At 42.3% G+C, this 18,113-nt stretch overlaps 1 protein-coding gene across 3 annotated transcripts in view; it reads right to left on the bottom strand.

The window, feature by feature from the left end:
- Nucleotides 1-3,257: 3,257 nt before the first annotated feature.
- The window catches only part of XRCC5 (X-ray repair cross complementing 5), a 76,174-nt gene continuing 61,318 nt past the window's right edge, over nucleotides 3,258-18,113 (bottom strand). For 2 of the 3 annotated variants that reach the window (XM_014462511.2, XM_014462514.2), the window contains exons 17-21: nucleotides 15,577-15,686; nucleotides 13,728-13,824; nucleotides 11,707-11,774; nucleotides 4,220-4,294; nucleotides 3,258-3,474 (exon numbers count right to left, since the gene is read on the bottom strand). In XM_014462511.2, the coding sequence (XP_014317997.1) occupies nucleotides 3,460-3,474; nucleotides 4,220-4,294; nucleotides 11,707-11,774; nucleotides 13,728-13,824; nucleotides 15,577-15,686 (365 nt within the window). In that variant the 3' untranslated portion in view covers nucleotides 3,258-3,459. Of the gene's footprint in view, nucleotides 3,475-4,219; nucleotides 4,295-11,706; nucleotides 11,775-13,727; nucleotides 13,825-15,576; nucleotides 15,687-18,113 lie in introns of those variants that run through there. The other variant, XR_002831320.1, reaches the window with a different exon arrangement.

Genomic DNA, 18,113 nt, shown 5'->3' with positions numbered 1-18,113 from the left:
TATATTTTGTTGATAGTATTACAAATATCTCCCATCCTCCCCCCCTTTCCATCCCTCCTCCCAGCCCCAGGTCTTCATTACCCTATTGCCCGTGTCCATGGGCTATGCATATAAGTATAGAAGTTTTTTGGTTTAACTCTTCTTGTCCCCCCAACCCTACATCGAGGTATGTCTTGCCATGCCTCCCTGAGTCTTATTTTGTTGGTCAATTCATTTTGTTCATTAGATTCCACAAATAAGTGAGATCATGTGATATTTGTCTTTCTCAGTTTGGCTTATTTCACTTAGCATAATACTTTCCAGGTCCATCCATGCTGTCCCAAAGGGTAAGAGGTCACTCTATTTTACAGCTGCATAGTATTCCATAGTGTAAATATCCCACAGCTTTTTTATCCATTCATCTAATAATGGGCACTTGAGCTATTTCCAAATTTTAGCTATCCTATATAATAAAAGCCTAATATGCAAATAAACCAAACAGCGGAACGACCGATTGCTATGACGTGCACTGACCACCAGGGTGCAGACGCTCAACGCAGGAGCTGCCCCCAGCCCACAGGCCCCAGGTCAGCCAAGGTGGGTGCCGGCGGGGAGCCCCCGCCCCAATCGTCCCACTGGTCGCCCCACAGATCGGCCCTGATTGCTGGCCAGGCCTAGGGACCCTACCCGTGCACAAATTTCATGCACCAGGCCTCTAGTTGCAAGTAATGCTGCTATGAAAATAGGGGTACATATATTCTTTCTGATTGTTTTTTGGGGGGGTTGTAGGATACATTTGTTAGGAGTGACTTCATTTTAACAAGGACCAAAGCCATGAGCTATAGCAATGAGATGGGTGCACTTCAGAACCAGAACCAAGGAGTGGAGGGATGGAGCTTTTGGGTCTTTGGGACCTCCCAGAAATGAACTGCTATACCAGCAATTTTCCACCAGTGTGCCACAAGGATTTTTAAAACATGCAATACCTGACTATTTAATCAGGGGCACTCAACTCCTTTCCCTTAGATTGTAAAAAAAAAAGACAATAGCCATGTGGTGTGAATGAATCAAAATTATACCTATTTTTGGTCATATTGGCATATATATTATTAAAAAGTATACTTTTTGGTGTGCTGCAGAACTTTAGTAATTATTTTATGTGTGCTATTAGATGAAAAAGGTTGAAAATTGCTGTTCTATACTAATATACAAGGTTAGCTCCTCTCTTTTTTTATATCCTCAACACTACTTTACTGGAGTTAGCATCATTTCATCATATTATCTCACCAGGAAGAAAGTGGGGCTCGGGGGTCCTCCACTGACTCTAGACTCAAGCGTCTTTCATTACACGGCCCTAAAAAGTCAGAATAGACATATACAAGGCAGGACCAGACGGACACTTCCCTCTGCGTTGTTTGGAGGTTACTGTTTCATTCTGTGCACTGAGCACTCTTGCCTCACTGACAAGGACTTAATTTGGTAGGAGAAAAGAGAAAGGGGAGCAGCGAGGCGGGAAAGAGACAAAGGAAGAATCCCTCCTTTGTTCCCTACAGCCCTAAGATGCAGAGACCGCAGCCTCCAAGCTACCCAAGAGGAGCAACTAGACAGCCTTTCTGCCCATGTCTCTCCAGGCAGACAGAGGGAAATACTGCCCAGAGTAGGAGGGAAACACCAGGAGATGGTGCCCAGACTTGGCCACACATGGAAGCAGCTGGGGATCTTTACTACTGATGCCGGCTACCACTTTCTGACCTAATCGGCAGGCTGTGGCCTGGACAGCAGTAGTTTTTAAAGCTCCTGGGGTGATTCTATGTAGAGCAAAGTCTGGGATGTGCAGTCCTGCCTAAGCCTCCCAACCAGCAGCCTCTGGGGTTCTCAACAAGTGTGGGCCCCAACAGCCAGGACAGAGCTGCAGGGAGCTCAAATGCGCCCTGCATACTTGCAGCCCTGTGGTTACCTGGCTCGATGGGGTTCCCTGCTCCATGGCAAAGGCAACACAGATAAGAGCTCTGCAGGGGGCTGCAGAAGACAGGAGGTGGCTGATTGGAAGCACTTTCAAAGGGTCCAAGAGGGACATGGCTGAGGCAGGAGGTAGAGGGAGGGGTGTGTCACGGTGAAGCAGTGCCCCACACAATGCCATAAAGGCAACATAAAAAGACAGGCCACATGTCTGGGACCAGACACTGCCCGTGCATGTGGTCTTTTTCCTCAAAATGTAAGAATTCATAAATAGGACACAAAGACACATACATATCAATAACAGGTAACATTTATGGAACACTACAGTTTGTTTCATATCCACATTCTCAATAAATGCAGACACAGATTCTTTCTTCATAATTCAGCAGCCTAACCCTTTCCACTCACACAGGATGTACAATCACCCCGCAGAGGGAGGCCCAGGCCACTGGCCAGCGACGCTGTGGCGGGTGTGCAGGGCCAGCCAGCGATCACCCCGCAGAGGGGGGCCCAGGCCAGCCAAGTGATGGCACCCCATGCCTGTCTCCCACAGAGGGAGGCACCCGGTGGTGGGTAGTGGGGAGGGGGAGTGCTGCACAGATGGCAAGCAGTGGCAGCAGTGGGGGCAGGGCCAGCTGCCGGCAGCCAGGGGAAGGAAAGCCCCGATAGGCCCTGATTGCTGGCCAGGCCTAGGGACCCTACCTGAGGGTCCCAGATTGTGAGAGGGCACAGGCCAGGCTGAGAGACACCTTCCCCGCCCCCCCCCCCCCCATGCACGAATTTTGTGCACAGGGCCTCTAGTGAAATGATAAAATCCTAACTGCTGTGGTGGGGGGAGGGCGGGGGGAGGTGGTCACTAACATGTCAGAGGACAGAAAGAGCGTCTTTTCTCCGTGAGGACACCGTCACTCGCTGCTTAGAATGGGTATGCAGGAGACTGCTTCCCCTCCCACCTGCTTACAGAAAACCACCTGCACAGACAGCCAAAGTACTGTGGGAATAAAAGGCTTACATAAAAACAGAAATGGGTAGGACCTACCCTACCCATGGCTTTCCAAACCCAGCTTTCTGTCATAGGAAACGAAGGGCACCAATGATCAGCATGAGCTGTGACTGCTGAGAGGACCAGGCGATGGACCACACCTCCTGCGAGGACTGAGAAACTCAGCCAGGGCCCTGCCATGGTCTCGAAGAGAGAGCTTCATGAGGGCTGCCACCCTTACCAACACCCCAGGTCAGGAGGAAGCCCATTTCCAGAAACTTCAAAGCGCATGTGCTATATACGGAGATCAGTAAGACCACAAGCAACAACACACCAATCAGAAAACAAGGACACTTTATAAACCTGTACGGGTCTAAACATCCCTCATGTGTATGTGCTCATTACACGAAGAATAAGGAGGTTCCTTCCGCGCAACCTGAGAGACTGTTTCCAGAGCTTCGGTCCCTCCAGGCTGTTCTGTGTAGAGGTCCCAGCACGACAGTAACGACGATTCGTGTCGATCCCCACACGTCCAGGACCTAAATCAAGTCCAGCTGCAACAGGAACAACATGTTCAGAAAGGAGCCAGGCCACTGCAGGCCACTTCTGCTCTGGTGAGTTTAATGACGATGGTTCTCTTCGCTGGCAACACACACGGATGTGCATTCTAGTCCACCACTAACTATTTCAGGAGTTAAATACCAAATATCTCCTCATTGTAATGCTAAGAGCTTCTCCACGGAAAGCTGACAGCTGTTACTGGACGGCTGCCATGTCACGTGAGCCTTAAAGGCAGAAAGCTCCCACACCTGAAAGATAGGCACAAAGGCCAACACCTGTACCCAGCCCCCAGGCACCGCAATGGGATGGGGTCCAGAAGCCCCCGATGCCTGCCAGCCTGTTTTGTTTACATTAAGTTAAGTGAGAACATTTAAGAATTAGGCTTCTTAAAGGCTGGTTTTTATTCGTCAACCTACACAAATCGCATGCTTAGGCTGAGAGCAATTTCAGGAACTGGGTCATTTTGCTACCACAGGAATAGCCTCCCCAGCTCTCTTGGTCCTTCAAAGAGGAGGATTAAACTGGATGAACTATGTGACTAAAACCACTGAGCACAGGGACTCCCTCTATGAAATCACCCGATTAAATCTATGATGGCAACAAATAACAGTGTGGGAGCTTCCGGTGTGTTAGGAATGAAAGCACAAGTAAGAAACGAGGCTATGAACAGCAGCCTCTGTGCTACACTCACAGGTTAGACGACTTCCAAGATTAGCCCGTTTGTGTGAGAGTACTTACTAAATCATCCACATCACCACCTTCTTCAAAGAGGGCTGGTCTCTCTTCATTTGGATTTTCTTTAGGGGCCAGAAACTGTGAATATAAAAGCAGTTATGATACCAAAATGACATTCCTCCTCTTGAGATGAAGACACAAACCGCTAGCAGGGCCACAGGCAAATCTGAGACCTGCTCCTGATGGCTCCCAAGAAGCGTCATCTCGATATTTGCTCCTGTGTCTGTCTCTGGGTGAAAGACTAATTCTGAGGTTGAACTGTCCACACTAACTAGTCACTGAGAAAGTGCCTGTGAAGAGGGAGACAGTGACCCTGTGGAGTCCCACGTCAGGCAGGGAAGATGCCTGATGTTCCCACCTGTGCTCCCAGAGGAGATGTGCGGGGTCATTAGGGTTAAGAAAAGAACCAAACGCCCTAAACCAGTATGTCTTCGTCTCCTTTGAAGGGATGATAAAAATGAAAAGTTAGAATTAAAGATTATAACCCACTATTCTCCAACTCCTCTCCTCTGTGGGCAAAAGAGGCAAAAGGAAGAATTTCTTATCAATGATGTAAAACAAATAAATAGGTGAGCCTGGAGGTTATTCAATTCATTTTCTGGAAATCCATTGTGTTAGACACTAGTTTGAAGTGGATGAGAAAACTTCTCCTGTACCCGTCTGCTAAGCAGCCACGCTCCAGACTTGCAGCTTCTGAAAGGCAGAGCCACAGCAAAGCCAGGGCCCAAACAGAAGTCTGCAAAGATCTGGTAATAAAACTCAGACTTTAAAAGGGTAATGAGAGCCCTTGAAAATGATCTGAACACCCCTGCTCTCATCCTGTCCCTCTGAGAGGTAGCAGTGGGGACTCTTTTTCTTCAAGGCACATGGTAACCACATCCAAGAGCTAGGTTTTATCAACCACTTATCTATCCTAACACGAGAAGTGATCTTCTGGCAGCGTAAGTACTTAAAATGGCAGCAGAGATGAGCCTGCAGGAGCGAGTGCTTTTAAAAGGAGAGGTGGGAGGTGGGAGGTGGGCAAGCATCCCATCAGCATTCCTCGGATCAGTGTACACGGAGCACGCATGTGGTGAGCGAACCTGCCCTCCCACTCTTGCTCTCTTGAGGAGCAGTGTAGTTGTACTTTCCTCCACCTAAGAGGGAGCAGTGTAGTTGTACTTTCCTCACTTCTTCACCACGAAAACATGCAAGAATTGCTTTCCCTATATTCCTGTTATTTTTATGGTGTAATGGATACAATCGAGGTTCCTGAAACCTAAAACTTATAGATTCAAAATATGTCTCTTCAACAAGTCACTGTTTAAACATTAGGCTGTGCATAGCAAGTCTTAGAAAGCAAGTGCTGCATGTCCTTCCATTCCCCACGGGCAAAAACTCACACAGTTAACCAAATGGGCACAGTGCAGGCTGCATGTACAGAACTGGGCGGTGCCCTCGTCAGCACCCTGGACTGTGCCATGGCGGCTTGTTTTTCATGCATCCTCCCCTGAACCTGTAACCTGCAGTCAAAGCAACCCCACCATCATTATCTTCAAGTCTGACTGAGAGATTAAGGGATTTATGTTTTTCTAAAGACATTTATGGATCTTTCCATCGCCCTTTGTTGACCCTAAATTGGACTGTGTTCAGTGCTACAGTCAATGGGAGAGAGAGAAAATGCTAGCAGTAGGGGTACAGTCTAGAACAGAACTGTAATGCAGCTTCCGTACCATTAATTCTATTTATTTATTCTGGTTAATTATTAATGAAGATATTTGAGGGCCAAATACAGATAAATAAGAAATCTACATGTGTATTTGCATATGGTTAATGTCTAATGATTAAACTCTGCTCTATCGCAGATTCCCAAATTAATTTTTATTTATGATTCTCCTAATTATTATAACTATTAAAAAGGATTTTTATTTTGTTGCTTTTCTCATTTCTCCGGTGTCAGGAATGTAATGGCTAAAGGATAAGATATCGGGTTGGGCGAAGAAAATATAAAGCAGAGCTGTGTCTTGCTCTAAACCTCTGTGAAGCCACAAATGCCCAGCACCTTCCAAACACAGACAAACTGCAGGCCAAAGGCTCCACAGGGCACTGCATCTTCTATTACCCCTTAGTAACCTGATCCATGGTGCGTGCTTACTGAGGAAACTAGAAAATCCCTCATGCTTTTTGGCACACAGCCCTAAAAACTCCATATTACCATCCCCTCCCCACCTGCAAAGCCCCTTTCACGCTGCAATTAGAGGATAAATTGAGACAGGACTATCTGCACAGCAGGACGGAGATCTATATAATTAAACTCAAATGGCACATCTCTGAGACTAGGCCAAATTCCTAGGAAGAGAGGAACAGCAGCAAACCAACTTTCATCTCCATCCAGTGCTGAGCATCTGCAACTGAGTGTCCTGATAGAGCTGCTCAACATTTCTGCGTAAGCAAATTATGGCTAAAAGCTGGGCTGCTGTCCATTACCCTCCCCAAAGCCCCAGGCAAGGCTGATCTCTTACATGTATCACTCCTCCTCATCAGAGGTTTAAACTGCCAGTGATTTCCAGGCTGCACAGTGACAAGGAGGGAGAGACAGAGCAGAGAATTCAAGGATGGGCCGGCTTTCTCAATAAAAGCAACAGATTCTCTGAAGGCAGCAAAGTGGGTAGGCACCAATTCTCATCTTTTCTTGTGCTCTTTCCCTCTACAAGATGCTGAAAAGGTAGAAAATAAATAGAAAGGGCACGTGGGTGACACACTCCTTCTTCCTCAGAGCACCATCACTCACTTGGGGCTACCGAGAGTCTCCTTACTCGGAGATCTTTAGGGGATGGATAAACTGTTACTTGTCAAGTACACAGAAATACAATCCTGGCCCCAAGCAGAGAAATGGAATCAATAACCTTTGTACAGAAATTTCCAGTCCTATCCCTCCGCAGAACTAGAAACTAACAATCAGCTTCTGCTCAGACCTCACCAATCCCCAAGTCAAAGGCACATGGTTTCCATAGGGCTGGTTCCAACACCAGCAGGTGATTATACACCCATAGTCCAGATGTATAAAAGCAATAAATGTCAACAACAGTACAGAAAGCTAAATTAGGCAGCTGCAAGAAAGCAAGTGCTAAAAAGCTAATCCTCCTCCCCACCACAGAACTTGTATCACATAATTATTTAGACTAGCTCAGCCTCTCTGAATCCCAAGAGAAATGATAGTCCAAAAGCCATAGGGATTAATCCCCTTCCCCATTGTTTTTAATATTAAGTAGAAAGAATGGAGGACTGGGGATGGTCCTACAACTGGCTTCCTGGGCAATGACTTACCACGGGACCTCAGACAGATCATTTTACTTTTCAAGGCCCTACGTTTCTTCATCCATAAAATACAGAGTTGGCACAAGATCAGTTACTTCTCAGGTTCTGCCCCCTGGGCACGGGTGCTCTCCATCTGCCACTCCTATCAACTGAGGAGCACCACCTTTACCTGTTCCACATATCAGGCTCCCTTGTAAGCGTTCAGTTTAAAAAATAAAACTCAGCTAAGAGATCATTAAGGTTCTTTCCAGCTGAATAAAATTTTATGCAACATAAGCCGATGTCCTCTACCTTAGTTAAGAATCTGGTTTGTTTAGATTCTTCTAATCCAGGGCTTCTTGACAGTGTCATTATCAACATTTGGGGCCAGATAATTCCGTGTTGTGGAGCTGTCCTGTGCACTGTAGGATGTTTCAAAACTTGACCCACTGGGAGCCAGTAGCACATTATTTAGATTTCTCAAAGAACCCTCTGTTGTAACCACCAAAAATGTGTCTAGACTGCCAAATGTCTCCTGGTTGCGAAGCATGTTCTCACCCTAACACAGTTAGCAAGAAGAAACCTAAAAAAGATAAAGAAGATAAACTTCAAGTAAGAACCAGCCTATCCCGACCTTTCACAAGGCACTGCCCTTTACTGACTGTGGCCTGGAGCAAAGGACTTCCCAGATGCTCCTGGAACCTGCCAGGATAAACAGCCACCCTACCCACTACCGCGCCCAGAGAATAAACTGACGGATGAAAGGCAACAAGAGCTGCACTAAGCCTTTACCAAGCATCAAATGTCAATGGCATGTCTAAGAATAATCACCAGAAAGAGAAAAAAGTGAACTGAAAGAATTGACAGGTTATAATAACAATAAAAACGAATGTAAAAGTGGTAATATTTTTGTTGAGGCTTCAAAATGCAGTGAGAGTATCTGTACACCTAAAAGAAAGTGACTACCTATATCTAACTTTATGTCATGGAAGAACTTTCTATTTCTGCAGCATGGCTGACTTATTTACATTTCTCACAGAATCCAAACATCCACACATTTCTAGAATACAGTGGGGGAAATGGCTCTCCTTAAGATGTGCAAGTTAGAATTTCATAGTCATTTAAAATGGAGATTCCTGGATAATTATTTCCTTTCAGGTCACCAACAGCAAGAATCTGATAGCTTGCCAATTTAAAATAACTTATAAATATCTTGAATTTAAATGCACTGTGAAGATTGCTCTTCAATCTCATTAATTATACTCGTTTCCTTAATTATCTGAAAAATGACCAAACTTAAAACACTTGTGTAATAAAGACAACATAAATGACTATTTTAGTACACAGTCAAAAATGACCACACTTCCCTAACCTGGCTAAGAGAAATAACTGACACATGTCTCTCCCATTAAAACCGAAAAGAAGACCTGCCAGAAATTTCCAGTCCTATCCCTCCGCAGAACTAGAAACTAACAATGCATCCGTGCACCAAAGGGTAGCAGGTTTGATTTCCGGTCAGGGCACATACCTAGGTTGTGGTTTGATCCCCAGTTGAGGTGCATACGGGGGGCAACTGATCAATGATTCTCTCTCACATCGATGTTTCTCTCTCTCTTCCTCTCTCTCTAAAATCAATAAAAACATATCCTCGGGTGAGAATTAAAAAAAAAAAAAAAACAACCCATAAGGAACCAGCTGCCATGAGCCGGAATCTCTGTCAGTAATTCTCCCCATTATCGTCTGTAAATACACTCTCATTTCTACACTTCTCTTCAAAAACCAACAGGTGCCATTTAAAAACATTTCTAATACAAAAGATTAAATCTTCACCCTGAAAAACAAAGGTTCATATGACATTGAAGCAGGTACAGAATCATCACCTTGCAAACAAGCCAGTATGCACAGGGGAGTCTAAACACTGGGCTGGACTCTACTGCCCACCATGTTTTCTCTCTAGTCAAGGATGAGGTGTTCAGAATTACAACCAACCGAAATCAGTTCTGCTGATATTAGAATCATGTAAGGACACCACCCCAGACACAGTCATTAACTGAAATTCCTCTCTATAGCTACATTATCAGACATCAAAATTCCTGGGAAGGCAACACAGAACAAACCTCAGACAATTTGCAAGAAGCATATGATCCCCTTTCAGGTTTCTCTCTGCTTTAACTTTAATGTACTGGATCCACTGGGCTGTGACACCTCTGGGAGGAAAACTACCCTTTTAGATCAGTGTCTCTTCTTCTTCCAAAAACTGTAATATGTACTCAACTCTCACCTAGATAATAGATATTTTAATGCAATAGTGACTAAAATTAAAGTATTCGTATTGGCTAATTTTATTTGTTTAGCAAAAACTGATTGACAAGCCTTCAGGCTAGGCCATGGTGCCCAGCTGCTGCGTCAAACGCCCGACTAGATGTTGCTGTAGATGTGGTTAACATTTACAATCAGCTGACTTGAAGTAAAGGTTCCCTCAATAATGTTGGTAGGCTTCATCCAATCAGCTAAAGGAATTCTGCCTGACGACTGTAAATAGAAATCCTGCCTGAGTTTCCAGCTTGCTGGCCTGCCCGACAAGTTTCAGATCTGCCAGCTTCCACAATCATATGAGCCAATCCCTTAAAATAAACCAATTTTCCTTCCACCACACACATTCTACTGGTTGCGTCTGTGCAGAGTCCTGAATGATACAACCCAGTTAGAGGGTGAAATATCAGCAAGCCATTGTATAAAGTAACAAACAGAAATAAAACACAGCCGCTGAATGGCATACTCTCAAGTACTGGCAGCCTCACAGTACTGATTATGGCAGAGAGGGTGCAGACAACTCCTCCTGAGACAATCATCAGCATCTTAGAGTTTGCTTCTAAAATTCCAGCATATTATTTCCTGAAAGCAAAAGGCTTTTGCTAGGCAAAGTGCTTTAAAAAATTCCTGCATATTTAGACTAACTGTTCTTCCAAACAACATTAGAGTTTCTACCAAATCACTTATAAAAATTCAAGGCGTTTTTGATTTGGCCTAAACTTAGCCGTAAGATGAGTATTTCCAGCCTTGTTCCTGCCATTCCCTTAACAGATTCCTGTCTGCCACTCCAGACCAAGCTCTCCCTCCACGGGTACAGTGTTTTCTGAGTCTCACTGCCTCCCTCTGCTACCTGTAACTGCTCCTTTGAGTTTCAGAGGACAGGGGTGCTGTCTTACCACCCAGCACAGTGCCTAGCAGACAGCAGAGGCTGAGGACACAACCGGCAGCGGCCAGGCGCTGTGCTGACAGGACTGGGTCAATCACTGACAGAAACTGAAGCAGAATGCTATGAACCATACACTTTTGAGCTATTCAATATAATTCCATTAAAATTTTATCAAAAACCTAGGTATAATGAAGGATTATTGACCTACATAGCCACACGTATTTGACTCATAGCTGAATAAGATTCAGTACACATACACAACAGGGAGACCTTGGCCTAACTATTTGTCAATACGAATCTCCTGGGTCTCACACATGGGGTCTTTTACTTACTGAAAACACCTAGATGTGCCTTATGCTAGAACACCAGTGTTTTGCCACCTTGCTGCAAAATTACAAATTCAAAACCATGCCTAGGACCCATCTCAGACAAAAAAGTATCTTGGGGGAGGGGTTTGACCATCAGTATTTTTTATAAAAAATAGCTCCTCAGGCGACCAATGTGTGGCCGGGATGGGGTCTAGGCTGAGCTTGGTATGCACTATGGACGTCAGCAGCTTTGGAGCTACTGAAGCTGGGGTCACAGGAGAGTTCTGAAACATTACCACAGCCTACGGAACACTGAGTGGGATTATAATTTCTCCCACAAGGACGCTGCAATTTGCCTGTTGACTGAATAAAAATGGGTACACTAAAAATAGTTACCCTCAAAAAGGTAACTTCTGCCCTGACCAGTTTGGCTCAGTGGATAGAGCATCGGCCTGCGGACTGAAAGGTCCCAGGTTCGATTCCGGTCAAAGGCATGTACCTTGGTTGCAGGCACATCCCCAGTAAGAGGTGTGCAGGAGGCAGCTGATCGATGTTTCTCTCTCATCGATGTTTCTAACTCTCTCTCTCCCTTCCTCTCTGTAAAAAATCAATAAACTATATTAAAAAAAAAGGTAACTTCTTCAAATAAGAATGGGCACTAAGAAAAGAACATTCACTGCAATAACTGATCTAAAGACAGGAAGTACCTTTTTGGCTTCCTCAGCCGTGACAGAGCTTCCAGAGGCTTCATCTTTGGTGATCAGAGTAATTCCATCTAAAAAGTAATTCATAGTAAAATCTAAGTACAGAATCAACCCCAGTCCCACCTTCCTTTCCACCATACCTCCTCATATTTAGAACTGGAGATCTTTACAACTATGATTGTGCTCTTCTCTGTAAGGAATATAAAACTATAAATACACTTGATTCACATAGTTCCTTCCATCTTACATTACCCTTTCTCCTAGTTTTGCTTGTGTAAAATAAAAATCACATCGCAAATGCTCCGTGAAGCCTTCCTTGCTTAAATCCAGATAGAAATAATCTCTCTTTTGGAATTCTCAGATCACTTTGTTTATGCCTTTGAAATGGCTCTCATCATATCTTACCCTGTATAACTATTTGTATAAATTTCATCTCTCCTATTGGGACGCTACACTTTTCTCTAAGGCAGGTTTTACTCATCTTTATATTCCCCTCAATGTAGTACACAGCAGAAACTCAGTAAATAAGTGATAACTGAATGACTGTATACTTTGGTGCCCAATATGGGAATCTGCAGACATTTTGACTTCCAGGAGTGTTACTGGCTATTGATGGAACGGCAGGAAGGCCAAGGTCGGAGGAAACATCTCTTACAATGGCTGTCTATCATTTAGCACAGCACATCAATTTTAGCTCAGTGAGAGCAAACCAAGGAGAGAAAATCTACCCTTTAGTTTTCTTCCTAACATTTTCTCCTGTCTCAAATGGCTGATGCATGAAATACTTTCAGTAAAGCACATGCATTTAATATCCATTTGTACCTAGAAATGGCACAAGTCACGTGTATTCTCTCAATAGGATATAAGCTCTCAGAAAATATGTATCTTGTGTACGTCCTGTAAGTTTCTTTTCAGCAAACAATATGCTGGAGGCATTCAATAAATACCAAAACCAATCTCTTTCATCTACTAGGTCGGCAGCAGAGACACAAGAGTGATTTGAGGAAGCCCCATTTGCCACCTATTCTAATTGCTTTTGCTCCCCAGTGTAGAAGTTAAAGGGCTGAGAAATGAACTGTCAGGGAAATGGTTGCCTGTGTGATGAAAAGCTGCCTGTTAGAAGCTGGATAGATAGGTATGTAACTCCTTCCCACAGAAATGCACATAAAGCCAGGCTGAAAGTAATTCTGGGGCCCTATTTCAAGTGAAAAGTTTCATACTTTTTAACTTCATTGTTTTTAATGGCTTGTACAGAGTACTTGGGCTCTGAAAAAAATATCAAGTCTGCTTAAAAAAATGGGCAGAGGGCATGAAGAAAATCAAACACAAAGCTACCTTCTTTCTAGGTTTAATTTGCATTGGCCACTGTAAATAAGTGAGGAACTGAGTGGCCACATTGGTGCATGAAGATGCTGGTCTGCTGCTATGAGAAGCCCAAGAACATGGTAATGAAAAGCAGCAGGTGAGGCCAAGGAAAGTGCCGTGGGTTCAGCAGGACTAAAAGTATCTCAGAGTCTGGGGGAGGGGGCAATTCTGCCCTCACAGCTTCTTTCCTATAACACAGCGGTTCTCAACCTGTGGGTCGCGACCCCTTTGGGGGTCGAACGACCCTTTCACAGGGTCGCCTAAGACCATTGGAAAACACATATATAATTACATATTGTTTTTGTGATTAATCACTATGCTTTAATTATGTTCAATTTGTAACAATGAAATTGGGGGTCACCACAACATGAGGAAGTGTATTAAAGGGTCGCGGTATTAGGAAGGTTGAGAACCACTGATCTAACAGAAAGGTGTGATCTTTGAAACGGGTCAGGCTACAGTTCCATGTGGGACTTACATGTATACTTATTATTTACCTCTTTGTATTTAGGCTTATTAAATTATGTTTTTAGTTCATTGAATCCTGAGCTGTTCCCAAATACACATCAAAAGTCATCACACAACACAATTTATATATTAGAATTTGTATTTATATTTAGAAAAAATAGCATCAATATTTGAAGAAAATGATAGCTTACCCTGAATGATGATTTCCCAGAAATTATTTAATTGTTTAATTTCCACTTTCTCGCGAAGGTCTTTCAGGAAATTGTTAAAGCGCTGATCTTCTGAAAACTGTGGGGGCAAGTCAGAGCAAATATAAAAATGAGTCCTCCCCAGGCCAAAGTACTATATATACTGAATTAGTCATTTATAACAGATAGTATATATATTACAATTATACATATATGTGTATATTTATAGATATTAAATATATGTTATATATTTTTATATAAATATTAAATATATATAATATATGAATAGCAATGTTGTAATATACATATTTCTTTGGTAAATGGAAAACTGTTATTTCCAATTTCAACTTTGTTTGATAGGAACCTGAAATCTTTCCATCTGTGGAAGGTACAGAACCTCCCAGAGCCACATAGTTTTTTAGTGGCCTGGCACTTTGTTTTTTACCCTTTAATATAGACATATTCAAACAAAAATAGAGATTAACTCATTGAACACTCATATACCCATCACCCAGCTTCAACAATTATCAGCTCGACCAATCTTCTTTCATCGATACCCCCACCTTCTCCCACAACTCTGACTGTTTTGAAGAAAATTTCCATCATATTATTTCATCTATAAGTATTTCAATACACAATAGCTAAAATATATAGATTCTTTAAAATGTACTCATAAAATTTAATAATTCCTTAATAGAAGCAAATAACCAGTCAGTATTTAAATTTCCCCACTTATTCCATAAAACATTAAAAACATTTTTTTTACAACTAGAAATGTCTTTACATTAAGATCGATATAATTTTAAAGTCTCTTTTGATTCTCCTCCAACTCTTTCTATTTTTCCTTGTTTTTTGTTTTTGTTTTTGTTTTTTTTTTTAAGAAATCTATCACCAGGTACTTTTAAGGACAAGTAGTGGCAGGAGTACATAGAAATGTCGTCAGACGCTATCTAGCCCGGGGGAGCAGTGTTACTTAAAAAGCAGTATTTTTTTACTGCGTTTTTCCACCTAATGAAATCTTTCTCCACCTGACTGAGTCACCCCTGTCTTCTTCTGATTCTACTCTGCCAAAAGTTTCTCTTTTATCCGTAGGGCATTTGGGTCACCTGCTACTAAATCTCTTATTCTATTCTAACTGTAACCATTTTCCGATTTCTTATTCTTTGCAAGTGTCTAAACTATTCAAGAATTATACTGCTCATTCATTCAGCAAATATTAATTAGTACAAGATGTAAGAACTATAATTGTGCCTACTTTTATAATTTAAACTTGCTTATTCTTGCCTAGAGTTTATGTATAAAAGCCTAGAAATAATTTGGAAGATTTTTGAAGTGTTTTATAAACATTTCCAATTAAACACACCAACAAAAACCCACACAAAAGGCAGGATAGAGGTACTGAGTAATTAATTTTCAGTGTTCTTTTACGCCCTGGCATTCAGATCCCTACTCCTGTCTTCATAAAATCCTTCTCAATAATTACACAATATATATTTCCCATCAATATCCTTAAATAATTAGTCCATCTTTTACAATAATGACTGGACCACTAGGGGTACAATGGAACTCTCCTGTTTGCCTAATGGGAACCAAACAGCCAAGGCTATAACATAACAAAAAGCTCACTCCCAGGGATAAAACATTCCACTCTTCCACCCATCCTTATTCCCCCTCAGAAATGACACTGACAGTAGGATGAGTCAGTCATCTCCACTTCTCTTGGCATACATTGCTATTCATAGTGAGACTGACTGTTTCCAAAGCCCAGACTTATTTGTGGGGTGCTATATGTGTCTCCCCTGTGATGATGGCCAACGGTTTTGGGTGAGGAGACAGGCTAGGATAGCATTACCTGAATGGCTTCTTCCCGGAAGGCTTTGATGCAGTCCATGCTCTTCATAAAATACGGTGTTTCCTTAGTATCCAAAAACTGTTCAATGTGACTTATTAGCTGGCGACTCGCTAGAACACAAGACAAGTTTTATTTTTCTCTATTCAAGTGATGCTTGTTAGAGAGAATATATCCTTCTGTGTGGCTATCTTCTTTTCTGGAGATGCAAAATGCTGATTCTAGATGTCTTTATTTGAAAAGTTTGGGTAGAACTTACTAATATTTGTCAAGAAATAAAATTTAATTTCTAAAATGCTTAGAATTATAGCTAAATGTTCCAATTGGGACTTCAAATACTAAATTGTTGGGTTTTTAAAAAATTATTGGTTTTGCTTTTTATTCTCCCTTCCCTAGAATTTAGGAACCATTGGGTTAATTTAAAACTGTCTTTCCAAATATATTTATAAAAGATAGGTCCTCTAGTCCCTCCCCTAATTACACTTAAGGTAAATGTCAAACAGTGCAAGAGAGTGGAAAATAATGAGGCAGGGACACCTCATCTTCTACTAATCCCAGGTCAAATTAGAAAAGACCGGCCTCGTCTTAATTTAATAATATCCTCTGGAATGGAAGTCATTGCTATATATCTTCTGCCCTCAGCTGAACCCAAATAACCTCTATGCTGCTCAGCAGTCTACAAGCCATAATAAACACTTAATAAACAATAACTGTCAGCCAGCAATGTCAGAAATGCTACAGAAAGAGAAAACACATTAATGTCATCATTTCTAAGGCGGATTGCAATTTGGGGCTGCCTTACAAACAAACAATTCTTCAGTATAAAAGCAGAGAAAAATAGAAAAACAACGTCATCAGGAAACTTAAGTAGCTGAGCAGATCAAAACTGACCCTTATGATCTGCGCAGAAGAACAAACTACGGAGACATGCACCTTCATGGCCTAACGGCTCCTTCTCACTCATCCCCTGAAACCACTCCCTAGGGCTGCTCAGCACTTTATGCTGAATGGTCAAGATGTTCTAAGACTGCGTGCCTGCTGTGGTCATGGCCTCATCTGAGCACTCTAACAGTTATGAATGTGTGCATACAATACTAATGAAAAGTACTTTCAAGGCTGGCCTGTAAGGGCCACTAACTGAATCACAGTGACCTGACCAATGCTAGACACCTTCTGAAAGTCAGGAAACTCAGTGCCACCCACTTATTTCCTAAGGCTCTTGCAGCATGTGGAAAGGATTATAAACTGAAGTATTTTCCAATATAAAAATTTTGCAGCAGGAAAAAATATGCCCAGGAACCATTTCATCTCTTCTACCAAACAGGAGATTATGATCTCCATTATAATAAAGTACTTAACAAACTTGAGGGATTAAGGAAACACTTCCTGCAATTTTGGAAATCTTTACCAATGTATCCTGCAGCAGTAAATTAATATCCAACAGCAATTCAAAGGAGAGAAAGAACGCTCGGATGGGTCTTTTTAAACAAGGTAAACAATACAACCCTGATTAGTAGGCACAGCAGCAAACCATCGACAGAAGCTCAAAGCAACAAAAGCTATCTCCCTTTTGCAGCTTGGAAAGGTGAAGGAACAAATGTTTGATATTTCCTGTTCCCCTTAAAGCAGGCTTCTTTATCAGACAGTTTGATACAAAGTTCATTCAGAGTTATATATCTGGGAACAAACAAGAGCCTTTCCAGGTCAATGGCAGTAATCTCAGAGATTCCAAGTTTCTCATTTCCTTTGAATGAGAACGAGGGATCTTTCATGCTATCATGTAAATGTTCCTCTATGCTTGATTTAGTGATCATTTTCATTAATTTAACCTGGTATATACTTATTGTGTAACTGTTACATATAAGACACTATGCTATGGTCTGTGGAAGATTCAATTAAGTTGAAGATGAGATTCTTGCTTTTGAGGAGTCCCCACTCTAGTAGAGGATATAATACACATACACAAAAACATCAGGTGGTAAAAGTGAAGAATGTTATGGGAACATATCAATTGATCTGAATTTTTAAAAATTCATGAATTAACATTTTTTTTTTTTTAGCTGGCAATGAAAAACAAAATTTAGCTGTCATATAGGAGAAAACAGACTGAGCAAAAGTTGGAAGAACAGAGGTGGGAAAGCACATGTTATGTTTGAAGAAAACAAATGATTCAGTATATGGAGTCCATGGACAGACATACAGAAAGAAACAAGAGGAAAGGAAGCTGATGAAGGAGGCTAAGAAGAAAAGGACAGGAGATGAATAAAAAAACAGGAGGCTATGGTGTCACAGAGACTAAGAGAAGAGAAGCTTGGCAGAGCAAGGTTGTCTGCTGTGTCATAAGGTATTACATAAATAATGTTACATACTATCCTATCTAATAAAAGAGAAACATGGTAATTAGCCGTACGGCCGCTACCCTTCCCATTGGCTAATCAGGGCAATATGCAAATTAACTGCCAGCCAAGATGGCGGCCAGCAGCCAGGCAGCTTGAAGCGAACAGGGAGGATTGCTTGCTCCAGTGATGGCAGACTCCAAC

The sequence above is a fragment of the Myotis lucifugus genome, unplaced genomic scaffold, assembly GCF_000147115.1.
Source record: "Myotis lucifugus unplaced genomic scaffold, Myoluc2.0 scaffold_3, whole genome shotgun sequence".
Classification (NCBI taxonomy): Eukaryota; Metazoa; Chordata; class Mammalia; order Chiroptera; family Vespertilionidae; genus Myotis; species Myotis lucifugus.
This window is presented reverse-complemented; position numbering and strand designations above follow the sequence as displayed.